This window comes from Carica papaya, chromosome 7 (genome assembly GCF_054855325.1).
Source record: "Carica papaya isolate Zhongbai chromosome 7, ASM5485532v1, whole genome shotgun sequence".
In the NCBI taxonomy this organism is placed as follows: Eukaryota; Viridiplantae; Streptophyta; class Magnoliopsida; order Brassicales; family Caricaceae; genus Carica; species Carica papaya.
The window spans coordinates 26,651,362-26,664,553 of record NC_142315.1 but is presented as its reverse complement, the minus strand read 5'-3'; the positions used below and the strand labels follow the sequence as shown (position 1 = coordinate 26,664,553).

The window sequence follows — 13,192 nt, the reverse complement described above, 5'->3', positions numbered from 1 at the left end:
CCAAGACCAAGCCCAAGCCCAAGCCCAGCCAATGATGGTTCAAACTGTACTGCCTTTTAATTTTTTTTTTTTCTTCTGTAAGTTTGAGAGTAGATTGAGCCGTTCATTTCCTTTTTGTACCTATATACACACACACACACACACACACATATATATATATATATATATATATATCAAGTAACGAAGCTTTGAAAAATCCAAATTCGAACGTACCAAATACCATACAAAGTGGTGATGCCCCATAACCTTAAATTAATATGAATGTTCAAAATTAAACAAATAAAATATTTCATTCCATGGAAACCGATCGTATTTAAATATTGATTATGGGAATATTGAGGATTATGATATAAAAAAAAAATTTTAAGGGCATTTTTTTTTTTTTGGTGGAAATTTAATATTAATTTCTGTTTGGAATATTTTTATTTTCCTCTAGGTGGCTAAATTTTAGAAATTAAAATTGTGAAGTCAACCACCAACCAAAGAAAAATCGGAGCCACAGCCACCTATTCCAGGACACAACTGTCATTTAAAATCTAATCGATGGTTCTGTTGTAATTTGGCGCAATTCGCATACTATCACCTGGCGGTGACGCGGAATCTTCCCTCGTGCAATAAAAATCTTCTGTTCTTTCCAAGTTGGCAAATCATTATTGCTACTCCATTGAAAGTTCACGCATGATATAACCCATATCTTCAACGCTCGGTGATGCAATCATTGCTCCGTTTGCTCCGCTCTTGACCTCCTCCGCCTTTGCCTTTCTTTCGACCACTACAGCTGAGCTACAGTCAGGTTGCATTTGAAAAATATATAAATAAATATAACATATCGGCCAAAAAAAGAAAAGAAAAAGAAAAATATATAAGCTGTTGCCTGAGGCGGTCGCCAAAGAGCCGTTGCAGGGTTTCGTCGTCGATCGTCGGCTTCTTCTCTCTTTCTCTACACTCTCCTCGTTGTAAGAAGACTCTGTTTCTCTTCTCTCCTTGTGTGTATATATGTATATATTCTTCTGTATCTATCAGTTAAGGGATTTGGGCTTCTTTATTGATCCCCTTTTGTTTTGGCGGCTTTCTCATTTGCTACATTTGATTTATGGTTTTCATCGTTTCGTAAGTGGCTAAAGGATTGGTAGGAAGATTATGGTCTTTTATGGTATTAGTTTTTTTTTTTGGTTATTTTCGATCTCTTTTTGTTTTTCGTTTCTGCTGTTCGATTGATTTTTTTCAAAAGAAAATCAATCTGATTGATGTGTTCCAGAGTTGGAGTTTGTGATTTATGGGAAATGATGGAAATGGTGAAGGTAGACATGGTTTTTGGTGGCTTATATTGATTGTTGTTTATGCGAGTGATGAAGTTACGTGTGAGTCACTTACCAAGAAGACGAAAAGATTGTTTCTTCACGTGAAAAATAAAGAAACTGGGAAGCATAAAGATCAAAGGGCTGTACTTAAAATGCTTAGGTATGGAGTAAACTGAGGCATTATTTGATTAGCATTTTAGAGGTAATTGCCTTAGCTCTGAGATTTAAACTTAAGCGAAGAGAGTAGCTATATGAATATGAATGAGCCATTCCACGAAAAAGGGTAAGAATTCTATCCAAGAACTCCTTACCATTTCTCAGATGAGCAAGTGTATTTTCTGAGATTTAAATAAAAAGGGCTATTAGCTTTTGTTTTGGGGAAGTCCATTCCTGGTTTACTTGAACTCTCTCTCTCTTTTTTTGCCTAAAAGGAATAGGAAATTACATGTTAGCAAGTCTTTTTTCATTCTACTACATCAGTACTTGATTCAACATCATATATTTGGGATCTCCACAAATTTATGCAAGTTATGGCAGACCCTTCTAAAATGTATTGATTATCATAGAAGAACTCCTTGGGTTAGCAGTTTGCATAATGGAAGTTAAGGATATTGTTCTGTTAAGGGGACTTCTCTGTCAAGACCTTGTACAAGTAATTGACTAGTGGGGAAGGGAATGATATTGTTCTTTTTCCAGCTAAATAGATTTGGAAGACGAAGACCCCCCCAAGAGTTGCTTCTTTCGCTTGGGAAGCAAGTGAGGATTGTATCTTGACTATTGGTTGGTTGATGCGGATGGGTAAAATTATGGTTCATCGTTGCTTCTTGTGTAAAATGGATGCGGAATCTTGTAATCACATACTAATATGGTGTCCGATGGTTTATAGCATCTGGTCAATAGTGTACAGTCTCCTAGGGATCAATTGGGTGATAGTGGGTTCACTGAAGGATGAGTTATGGGTGTGGGCGGGCTTATGTAAAAAAAAAAACTTATCTTCTTCTAATTAATTCCTTTATCTATCTTTTGGGTTGTTTGGAAGGAGAGGAATGCTAGAGTTTTTGAAAGAATTAAGAGAGAGACATTAATAGACTGGAAGATTTTGGAAATATCATTGATCATTTAATTAAATTGTAAATATCATATGTACGGGAGGTACCTCTTTGGTACCATTGTTGATACTAATACTACTCTATACCTTTATTTCAAAAAAAATAATGGGAGTTAAGGATATGATGTCTTGAATGATAAATTTATTATTAAGCGTTTTGAAGACTTCCCAGGCCATTCATATCTTTGACATACTTTTAGTACTTCTAAAACTTGTTTGCAAGTTGAATGGGATCTTTGATAGGAATAATAAATCATTTTTGTGGCATTTTTTTCTTTAATCTTCATATATTTCTTTTTTTTTGTAATATTCTGCTATTTGAAAGATAGGGTAGTATTCCTGGAGTGATTTACTAATTGGTATTGTTGGAAAAAAGCTAAAGCTGGTTTCCATGTGCAAGAGCAATGAAGAATCAGTAGTTAACTGGTTGACAATATTTGTTTGGATCTATATTCTTCAGTAATGCATTCGTAATAACATGTGTTGGCACCTGGATATGTATATAGATTTTCCTTTTCAAAACACTTCTTCCAGGCACATATATATTTCTGTGACTCATCTTCTCTTCATTGACTGTGGATTTGCAGGCGTGGTTGTTTATCCTTGATTGTAACTAGAGATGGGCAGCAGTCCCGCTCCCTTTTCAGATATTGGCAAGAGAGCCAGAGGTATATTCTACAATTATTAATAATGTTTAGCTAGCGGATGAGATCTCTTCATTTTGTAATTGCACTGTCCGAGATGGCTTTTACATGTCAATTGCATGACTTCCCCGGCATGACTAAGTTTATGGGGATGCAGGGTGAGGTTGCATTAAATTTTCAGGGTCACATGACATTTAGCCACAGATATCCTGAAATGATAATTCACTTATGTCACACTGGCAAATCAATACTATTGTATATATTGATGAATAGAATTTACTTCTCTCTCTCCCCCTCTTCCTTTTCACTTTATTTCTATGTATCAGTGTAATAAATATTTGTCGGTTATTAGTTATGCAATTGCCTCTCCATTTCCATTAGTAAATTATGAAGGAACTCGAAGTCCTTATGTATGTTGAAGACAGCTAAATGTATGTCACAGGGGCCAGGACCCACTGCTCAAAGTTAAGAGGGTGAATTTATTTTTAGATTGTTAGGGACAGTAAATTGTCATCATTTTATTCCTTTGTTTCAATGCATCTTTTCTTTTTTCTTTTTGCATTCGGAATCTCAATCTTCATTACTCATAGATTGTCAAACTGTCTGCAGACCTCTTGACCAAAGACTACAACTTTGATCAGAAGTTCACCCTTTCAATGCTGAGCTCCAGTGGAATGGTATTTTCTGATGTTACTTCTAGATCTGGGAGTTATTTGTTTGTAACAGCAATTTTTAATTGCCTTCTTGAGCTATTCGCTATACTTTATTATAAGAAGCTCTTCTACATCACTTCTTTCCCTATGAAGAAAAAAGGTCTCCTAGACTGCTTTTCTTCTAAGAGATTAGAAGCTTCACGAATCATGAGTAGTTGGATACAAGAGAACCTTCAAATTGATTACAAGGTTTTCCATGTTCAAAAAGAAAAAATATTACAAGATTTGCACTTTTGGTTGTTTGAATGAGAGACATTTAAAGATTGCCCATAACGTAATTCATGCTTTCTAGTTTAACCTACATTTCAACTTTCTGGTGGTCACTTTAGATCTAAACAATGAATCCCCAAACCTTTATGTTTGTTCCAATAATTTTTCCAGTGCAATATATCAAACTAAGTATGCTTTCAAGGACTGACTCTCTTGATTTAAGTCATAAATTTTAATGGAGAGGATATGCATAAGATTTTGGAATGAAGTGTCGTTAATTTTGATTACAAGGATAACAAGGTCATGTAAACTTTGAATGTTAAGCCCTTATATAACTTGTTATGGCTATTGTATTACCTAAAGGGAGCATATGATTGGTTGGTGAAAAGTATCTGGATTAACCTTTAAAGAAAAGGTGAAATTTCGAAGGATCTGATCGAAGCTTTAGCCCCAATGGCCTCTGAAAATTAGGTTTCCCATTGAATATGAATGTTTACTTCTGTTCTTTCTCTGCCTTTGCGTACCCAAAAGCTTTAGTTGAGACAATTATCATGTTTGGGAATTATTTTCAGGTATTATTATCTCCTCTAATGTGTTTATTTATCATACTATTATTTGTCGAGGAGAAGCCTGTCAAAGAGTCTCCCGTAGAGTCATGTTAAAGAGACTAGTTAACTTTTGGCACCTTTGCATGGCAAAAGTGTGAGCTGCTGATGAAGGGCATGCATATCCACCCATGTGTATTTAGATTCGGATTGTTTACATTATTCATTGCTCAGGACTAGAGAGGAAGTGATTAAAGTTCATGAAATTTTGTTATTTCTGGAAGTACTCATAGAAGGTTCCTGTAGTTTGTAATGCTTCTAATATCAAAATTAAAATTTATATTGCAGGGACTTACAGTGACAGGCTTGAAGGTGGACCAGATTTTTTTGGGTGACATAAACACCGTTTACAAGAGTGGAAATACTATTGTGGATATGAAAGTTGACAGCTACTCCAATGTAGGAGAAATTTTATTGTCGTTAATATTAATATTATTACATTCTGCTTTTTTTTTGGCTAAATGAGATTTGATAACTTGATCATCTAAAATATTGTTAATGCCCTGTATATTTCAAATAGGATAAGATGTTTAAGTCTTCTATGCAATTATTTTTTCCTAATTCATTGTGAAACTAACTTCTCAGGTGTCTACCAAAGTTACCGTTAATGATCTCTTGCCATGTACCAAAGCTGCATTTAGCTTCAAAATACCTGATCACAAGTCTGGAAAGGTCAGTTTCATCTGTTTTATGATACATTAGAAAAGACATGAAGGGCAATAATAGCAATCTGCATAAAATTTCAGCAAAGAAATGTAATTAGCATGCAATTCAATGGATATTGTTGTTGGTTTATTTCCTGGAGTTTCTTGTAACAATTAGTTCATGTTATTCCCTGGGTTCAATGTAGAACTAACGTGGGCTTTAACTTGGTATGGAAACCATATTTCAAAAAAGAAAAATTTGTTATGGGAGTCATCATTGTTCCCATTTCATTTGGTTGCCTTGATCGATAATGAAACTTCTGTAAGGTGAGCATAGTTCTGATGGTGCTAGATATTTTATATAGGGTGGCAGATATTGAAAATATTGTAATTTGCTTGATAAGTGGGAGGGGCTGTGTTATTAGATAATAAGTATCTTAACTTTGTAGAGTAATTAATTAGAAGTATCTTAATAGTGTGTGTATATATATGGTTACAGATAAATTATGTAATTAGTAGGCTTTGGGATTGGATTCATTTTTATTTTTATTGGTTGCTAGTTTGTGTTTCAGATTGTAGTGTGGGAGGTTAGTGGGGGAGAAAATAGGGGGAAGTAGATGTAGTAGGCAGTTCTGGAAGTACTTTCCAGATAACTGCTCCCTCTGCAGCTTTAAGAATCTGCTGCTGTCTTTGTAAGGGGTGAGTTTTTGTGCCGAAAATTTATCAAAAGTTTCTTGAGTACTTGATCATTGGGGTTTCTTTTAACAAATCAGTACATTTGACCGAAGTAGGTAAAGAAGAAGAAAAAAAAAAACCTCGACACCTGATTTTTGGGTTAATCGTCCCATAACGAGATCCATAAGTTGGGACCATAACAGGCTGGCCAGAAAAAAAAAAGAAAGAGAGAAAGTAGAATGGAATATTTTGTTAACATTTTCCTTGCCACTCTGGTGATTCAGGATTCTGGGAAATCCCTGGTGATATCCAGAATTTACTGTTGATTGGTCTCTGTGTACTTTTTAAGTGTTTGCCTGATCCTATCGAGCTACTGCAATTTTTTGTTCAGTTTATGATCTTATTTGTTAGTTCCTGTTTTCTTTTTTTCATTCTTTCATCATATTTTTTTTGGTGGAAGTATCAGTAATTGATCATCGTGCCAGCAATCTGGCCAGTCTTTAGTTAAACTCACAGTTGTTCACTTCATCTTGAGATGCTTACTAGCACTGAAGTGAATGACATTCAGTCAGTAATAACTGGCTTGCGTTTAAATCCACCTGTAAAACAGTCTTGTTAGCTTGTGTTTTCAACTCATCCATAGAAGGCTTCATTTGGATATGCAATGGTTCTTTTAGCTGGATATGCAGATAATGCAATATGGTCTAAATTATATCTGACTGAAAAATTTTACTGACCCTTCTCCACCATTTATACCTCAGCTAGATGTGCAATACGTTCATCCTCATGCAGCCATTGATTCCAGCATTGGCCTGAATCCTACCCCTCTTTTGGAACTTTCAGCAACAATCGGAAGCAAGAATCTGTGTTTGGGTGGTGACATTGGATTCAATACAGGTTCTGCATCATTAACAAGATATAATGCTGGGATTGCCTTGAACAAGCCAGATTTCTCTATTGCACTATTGTTGTAAGTAGTTTGATAGATTTTTTTTTTACCTTGTTACACTGTGGTCATATCCTTGTGTTTTACGAGTGCACGTATTTAAGAAATTTTACCCTTGATAATATATGAAATCGTTTACATTTTGCCACTACGAGCTGAACCTATCTTGCTTTTCGCGCGTAGGACGGATAAAGGACAAGCACTGAAGGCATCTTATGTTCATTCTGTCAGTCCCCTCACATCTGTTGCTGCCGAAATGACTCATAGATTTTCCACCTACGAGAACAGTTTCACCATCGGGAGCTCACATGTTGTAGATCCATTAACAGTGGTGAAAACTCGGTTTTCTAATAGCGGGAAGGCTGCAATGCTGTGCCAGCATGAATGGAGGCCGAAATCGCTGGTAACCGTTTCTGCTGAGTATGACCCCAAGGGCATCAGTGCAGCACCCAGGTTTGGGCTTGCGCTTGCTCTCAAACCATGAAAAGCAGATCAGTCTTCTGACTCAGGTGTCCTCGATTATTATTTTAGCAAACTGAAGATTTTCCAGTGCATTGATGGGTATGCTCTCTGATGATATGGGGGAGTAGAACCCAATTTTGAAGTAGCAGCACATAAAGAGAAACAACAGCTCTTTTTTTTTTTTTTTTTTTTTTTTTTGTTGCTGAAACTATCAAATGTTATGGAATCTGGGGTTCACTTTTTAATTGTTTGTCCTAACCTGATATTGAAAAGTTTTATGATATTTTCTGGATTTTCTAATTGTTTTGTTCTATAGGGTGGCTGCAATTTTACAGTTTCATGATCCATTATAATTGTTTGCGCTAGTAAGTTGATATTTCCATCAATTGAAGTTGTTCATTGGAAAGAGGTTTGGAGAATGTTTTATCAGTTAAAAAGCTTTACGCATTCAATAATTCAAATTCTTTTATAACAATATTAAATTAACTAAACGGTCGAGTAGAAAAATGATCCGTAATAATAAATTTTTAGAACTGATTACTTTAATTCAAATATTGAATCCTTTTAATATATAATATTATTCGATTGTCGTAATAAAATTTTCTTAATTTTTTATTTACAATAATAATAATAATAATAATAATAATATATGCAACATATTTATGCATAAATGAACTTAAGTAAGTAAATGAAAATTATATAATTAGAATTTGATAAAATTTGTTTGAAAAAAAAAAAAAAAAAAAAAAAGATGTAACTTTATTTTTCAAGAGGGTTGCTGTTTTACAAGGTGTTTTTTTCTGTTTTATCATCATTTGCTCTCAAACGGTGACGTTTCAATCCGTCCTCTCGTTTCCCTCCTCCCCCTCCCTCCCTCTTCTCCTTCGATTCGCTCCATTTCCAGATCTGCCTATAACTCCTCGGATTTCCATCTCTGAGAAAAAAGAAACCGCGAGTAAAGCTTAATTAGGGCAGCACAAAAGGAAAAACATGTCGCACAGCGATACAATCCCCTTGCACCCCTCATCCCAATCTGACATCGACGAGATCGAAAACCTAATTAACGACAGCGTCCATTCGGGCCCTGCCACGGTTCTCCCAGCCCGGCCCTCGAGTCCGCCTCGGGCATCGATCCCGGTGTCTTCCGCTTCATTCATCCAATCCAACATCCCTCCGCCTCCGCTCTCCTCCCATCAGAAGGTGCAATCTGTTCCCAGTCCTCCGCTGCCACCACCTGGTAACTCCACCAGCTCTGGTGGCCCCAATATTGCTTCGACCGGGTTCGGATCTCCCCCTAATACCTTGACAGAACCCGTCTGGGACACGGTGAAGAGAGATCTCTCACGAATTGTGAGCAACTTGAAGCTGGTGGTGTTCCCCAATCCGTACAGAGACGATCCGGGCAAGGCGCTTAGGGATTGGGATCTTTGGGGTCCCTTTTTCTTCATTGTGTTCTTGGGACTCACGCTTTCTTGGTCCGCATCGATCAAGAAGGTCAGTTCTTATAACTGCAGTTTCTTTATGTTGAACGGAAGTAGATTATACTTGTTGCTATTCATTCAACTGTAAGAATTTGATCAAGCTTTTATGCATTTTCGTGGTGATTAGTTGTGAGATGTGTCTGCAGCTTTAAGTTGTTAGATTTGTTGTTAGATTTTGTAAGTACATGACCATATAAACCTTGAAGCTAGTTTTATGACTCTAAAATTTTAGCCCACTAGACCTGAAAACTGTCTTTATGTAGATATTCTGCAGTTGTTGCCACATTGCTAGCAGAGGTGAAAACTTGGTAATTGCTTATCTGGTTTTGCCCTTTGCAGCTTAGTGGATGATCATATTATATTGCCACTTCTATCACCAGGTTAAGACAGAAACCATCTGGACAGACAGAGAAATAGTTAAGGGTTGTTTAGATTTGTCTCTTTGACCTAACTATCTTAAATGAGATTTAGTTTTTGGATCTCCGAGGTTGAGGTCTAGAGTGCAAAGTCTTTACCTAAATGTGGCATGGAAAAGTTAGACCTCTTTTTAGGACATGGATGAGTGGGTAGAAAACAACTGAACTGAATTTATGAGGTAGCATTTTATGGTTTTTAGCATTAAGAGTGATAGAATTTTTGGATAACATAATGGAAAGGTGTATGAACTAAGAACATGAATAGGCAAAGATTTATTGTAATTTCCCTTCTCAGTTTGTGCACGATTTAGTATAAATAATGCTGTAATAACTTGTGGTTTGATTTCTGTAATAACTATTTGAAATCCTTTGACATGTATGGTAAATCTAAGTGCGTGCAGTGCAAGCCTAGCCTACTGCTTAGATTTCAAAGAATTACCTTCAAGCGTAAAGTGGTTGCAAGTTTTAATTTGATCATGTTCATCCCCTGTGGTTGTTCTCTATTTTTAAGTTATAAATATTGCTTTTTAAGTTTAACCAAATCTAGATCAAATTTTTGACAGGATCCCTGAATTTTTGCTTGTATGAACCTTTTTACACATGCCACTAGATTGTGCTATTCTCTTCCCACTGTATTTACAAGAAGCTCTTTCTAATTCTTTTGTTTTTCTAGAAGAGTTTCAGTTCTTTCTTTTCTTACATCTAAGGTGAGATGACAGGGCAAGCACCTAAAACCTCAACTTCTAGTTTGGATCCTTTCTATTTGCAAGGGAAAATTCTTTCCTCATCTTCTTTTATTAGAAATTGATCTTGCATTGGATTAGATGTGGAATAAAAGATAAAGGATTTGTAATGGATCTAAATATGCATCATATCATCATTTATTTGCTTCTTAGGCAGTTTTAATTGAATTTTCACTGTCAATAATGGGTCATCTACTCATTTCCCTTTACCTTCAATTTTTTTTCATAATTTCTTGTTTGCAATCTAACATCTCTTCTGTTGTTCTCCAGTCTGAGGTGTTTGCTGTTGCATTTGCGCTCCTTGCAGCTGGTGCTGTGATCTTGACATTGAACGTGCTACTTCTGGTAAATTGTCCTCTGTCTCTTTGTCATTAATGGCTAGAGAACAGGTTTTCTAATGGTGGGAATGTGAGTGTAGATTGTTTAGATAGAGGGAGCCAAATATAAGTTTTGCTTGTATAGGGAGACATTTTTTCCTTTCAACTTTCTTGCAAATAGAAAAATATGTTGTAAGTTGATGACTTTGGCTTAACCTTCTATATATTTTATATATTGTTCCAGGGTGGACATATAATTTTCTTCCAGAGCCTGAGTCTTCTGGGTTACTGTCTGTTTCCTCTGGATGTTGGAGCACTGATCTGTATGCTGAAGGACAACGTGGTAATCAAAATGGTTGTCGTGTGTGTGGCGCTGGCTTGGAGTTCCTGGGCTGCCTATCCATTCATGAGTTCAGCTGTGAATCCAAGGAGAAAAGCCCTTGCGCTGTATCCCGTCTTCCTCATGTATGTATCTGTTGGTTTTCTCATTATTGCCATCCATTAATGCATCAGTATTCCCATTGAAAAGGATTCCGGGAGTTATATAGAAATTTCACTGAGTGGTTGATTTCTTAACATGTTTCTGTACATTATATTTCTGACTTGAAAAATTGTTGGGAAAAGTTCAATATGCCAATATTACATACTAGTTTCTTCATGACACTTTTCATTTTGTTCCCCATACTTTGTTGTGACCTTTTCAGAAATAGTGATGTAGGATATGTTCAAGTTGAAAGTTTGAAGTTTCTTGCTTTTCATGCAAGCCTTCTGCTTAATAATTTTGCAGCAAGATAATGAATGCATGTGGGTTCAGTCTATGACTGTTATTAGCTGATGTAATGATGCCAAATTTGTTTACTTAGTGGGAACAAATTCTGCTTATTATTAATACAGTTCTTTTTTTAAATCATGGCATCATATTAACATATTCTTTTCTGAGTATCTTTGTATAAAAATATTAAATAAAAATGTTGTTACAACATATATACCTATGAATTCTGATATTATATTATAAATATCATTCCTTTTACATATAAAATGTATATACATAGAAAAAATTTATAAATTATCCAAACAAGTTTTTTTTTTTATTTTAAAATATTAATTTGGTTTAATTTTTACACACCATAAATTATATGAAATTTATCAATAGATTAATATTTAATTTAAATGTGTAAATTATTTGAGAATAACAAAAAAAAAAAGATTTAAAATATACAGAATATTCGCAGAGAATTAAAACAATTATCTTATTATTAAATTTCAAGTTTTAGATAAAGCTTAAACGACCTAATTTTTCATCCATGTATGTGGCCAAAAAATAACAGGAGGAAGGGATCTGTACCTCGATTTTCTTTGCAGCAGAGGCACTAAAGTTTTCACGTTCCTTGCGGGCAGTTTTTGTGGAAACTTAATGGGTTCAATTTCGCCTGCTACGATTTTTGACCAACCAATTATTTCTTTTTTCGTATTAAATTTTCAAATTGCTAATACAGATATGTAATATTTATATTTATATATATTTTTTTCCACAAGCATGAATTTCAAAGTTGTCAGCTCGGTTCATTATAATGGAGATAATATTTGTATCTTTGAAAGGTACTGAAATAAAAATTACAGATGCAATAGTCAAATAAAGTTTTTAAAAAAATATGTATATATATATAATGTCAATATAAGAAATCAAATCTTTGCATTATACACTTAAGACATCCAATGTAGTATTGTAAAATAGTTCGTATCAACTTAAATTTTTGCATTTAACATTTATGATAATTTTTTTAGTATGATATCCACGTAACACGCGACCTGATTAAATCATGTATCTATGTATAAAAAAAATCACACTATTCTTTCCGTTTAACATTTTTTATCCAAATATGGAATTACCCGTTTTTGTTACTATTTCATTCAAAAAGTTCTAATCCCCTAATATTCACACCTTTATGCATGATTTATGAGTAACAATTAGAGGAGAGATGCACATTAAATGAAAATGAAGTTAGGGTTGGTATTAACAAATTCAACGCTCTAACACATATTCGTCCCTTTCTCGAAAAAGTTAACATAATGATTCATGGGTGATACATAATTATGTATTTAAATTTACACTTGTTGTTAACACTAATATTTAGTCATTAGAAGAAATAAGATTGATTGAGTTTATTTTTTAATATTAAAATTAATAACCAATATAATAATTTAATAATTAAAATTTTTATAATTTATTTAAAAATTATAAATTTAAATTTAATGAAAAAAATATCTCTGTTATAATATATTATTTTATTTAGAATAGTCATGATATAATAAAAATAATAATATATTATTAACATGACTTTATTTATTTATTTATTTAAAAAATAATAATTACAGTAGTGAGTTTTTAGTATTTTTATTTTTGTTCTTCTATTATTATAATTAAATAATAAATTTACAGGCTGACATAAAAATGATGATAATTCAGAAATATATAGTAAAAACAGAACAACCTTCACATATGTCAGATAGGCTGTAGCCAATAGCGCCCTAACACTGTAACAATAACCCAAAAGATGCCCATGTTTCTAATCCCACGCCCCTACTACGCACGTGGCCCTCAATCACCCTTCAATTTTTTATTTGGGAGGAAAAACTAAACAAATTTATATTTAATTTAAAAAAAAAAATACAAAAAATTACCCTAAAAGGAAAAATTTCAACTGTGATGGAATTGGACGAGAACCCAAACCGTACCACGCAGTTTATTTTACTATTGAATAAGGTTAAAAAAAAAAAAAAAAAAAAAAAAAAAACTCCGGTAATTTTCCCTTTTTTTACTTTTTTACTTGTGTTTTTCATGGATTAAGTAAAAGTAAAAAAAAAAAAAAAAAAAGGAGAGAAGCAGTGAGATTTGCAAGTATGGTTTACGTGAATATGAAACTGTG

The 13,192-nt window shown here is 34.1% G+C and overlaps 2 protein-coding genes across 2 annotated transcripts; both read left to right on the top strand.

Moving 5' to 3' along the window:
* The first annotated feature begins 815 nt into the window (after positions 1–815).
* On the top strand, positions 816–7,553 carry VDAC4 (voltage dependent anion channel 4). Its single transcript, XM_022037505.2, has 7 exons — positions 816–956; positions 2,997–3,077; positions 3,663–3,730; positions 4,870–4,980; positions 5,167–5,253; positions 6,662–6,870; positions 7,030–7,553. Exons 2-7 carry the CDS (start codon positions 3,029–3,031, stop codon positions 7,328–7,330), a joined length of 825 nt encoding a protein of 274 aa, XP_021893197.1. The 5' UTR covers positions 816–956; positions 2,997–3,028; the 3' UTR covers positions 7,331–7,553.
* A 602-nt stretch (positions 7,554–8,155) lies between these two features.
* LOC110811120 (Integral membrane Yip1 family protein) lies at positions 8,156–10,923 on the top strand. The gene is made up of 3 exons (XM_022037504.2): positions 8,156–8,802; positions 10,219–10,293; positions 10,510–10,923. The coding sequence occupies exons 1-3, from the start codon at positions 8,299–8,301 to the stop codon at positions 10,768–10,770; spliced, it is 840 nt and encodes a 279-aa protein (XP_021893196.2). The 5' UTR covers positions 8,156–8,298; the 3' UTR covers positions 10,771–10,923.
* Positions 10,924–13,192: the final 2,269 nt, after the last annotated feature.

Excerpts from the sequence above, each read along its gene's own strand:
- VDAC4 (XM_022037505.2), top strand. The coding sequence starts at position 3,029 with ATGGGCAGCAGTCCCGCTCCCTTTTCAGATATTGGCAAGAGAGCCAGA. Across the intron at positions 3,078-3,662 it reads TATTGGCAAGAGAGCCAGAG|ACCTCTTGACCAAAGACTAC; the intron begins GTATATTCTACA and ends AACTGTCTGCAG. Across the intron at positions 3,731-4,869 it reads TGCTGAGCTCCAGTGGAATG|GGACTTACAGTGACAGGCTT; the intron begins GTATTTTCTGAT and ends TTTATATTGCAG.
- LOC110811120 (XM_022037504.2), top strand. The coding sequence starts at position 8,299 with ATGTCGCACAGCGATACAATCCCCTTGCACCCCTCATCCCAATCTGAC. Across the intron at positions 8,803-10,218 it reads GGTCCGCATCGATCAAGAAG|TCTGAGGTGTTTGCTGTTGC; the intron begins GTCAGTTCTTAT and ends GTTGTTCTCCAG. Across the intron at positions 10,294-10,509 it reads CATTGAACGTGCTACTTCTG|GGTGGACATATAATTTTCTT; the intron begins GTAAATTGTCCT and ends ATATTGTTCCAG.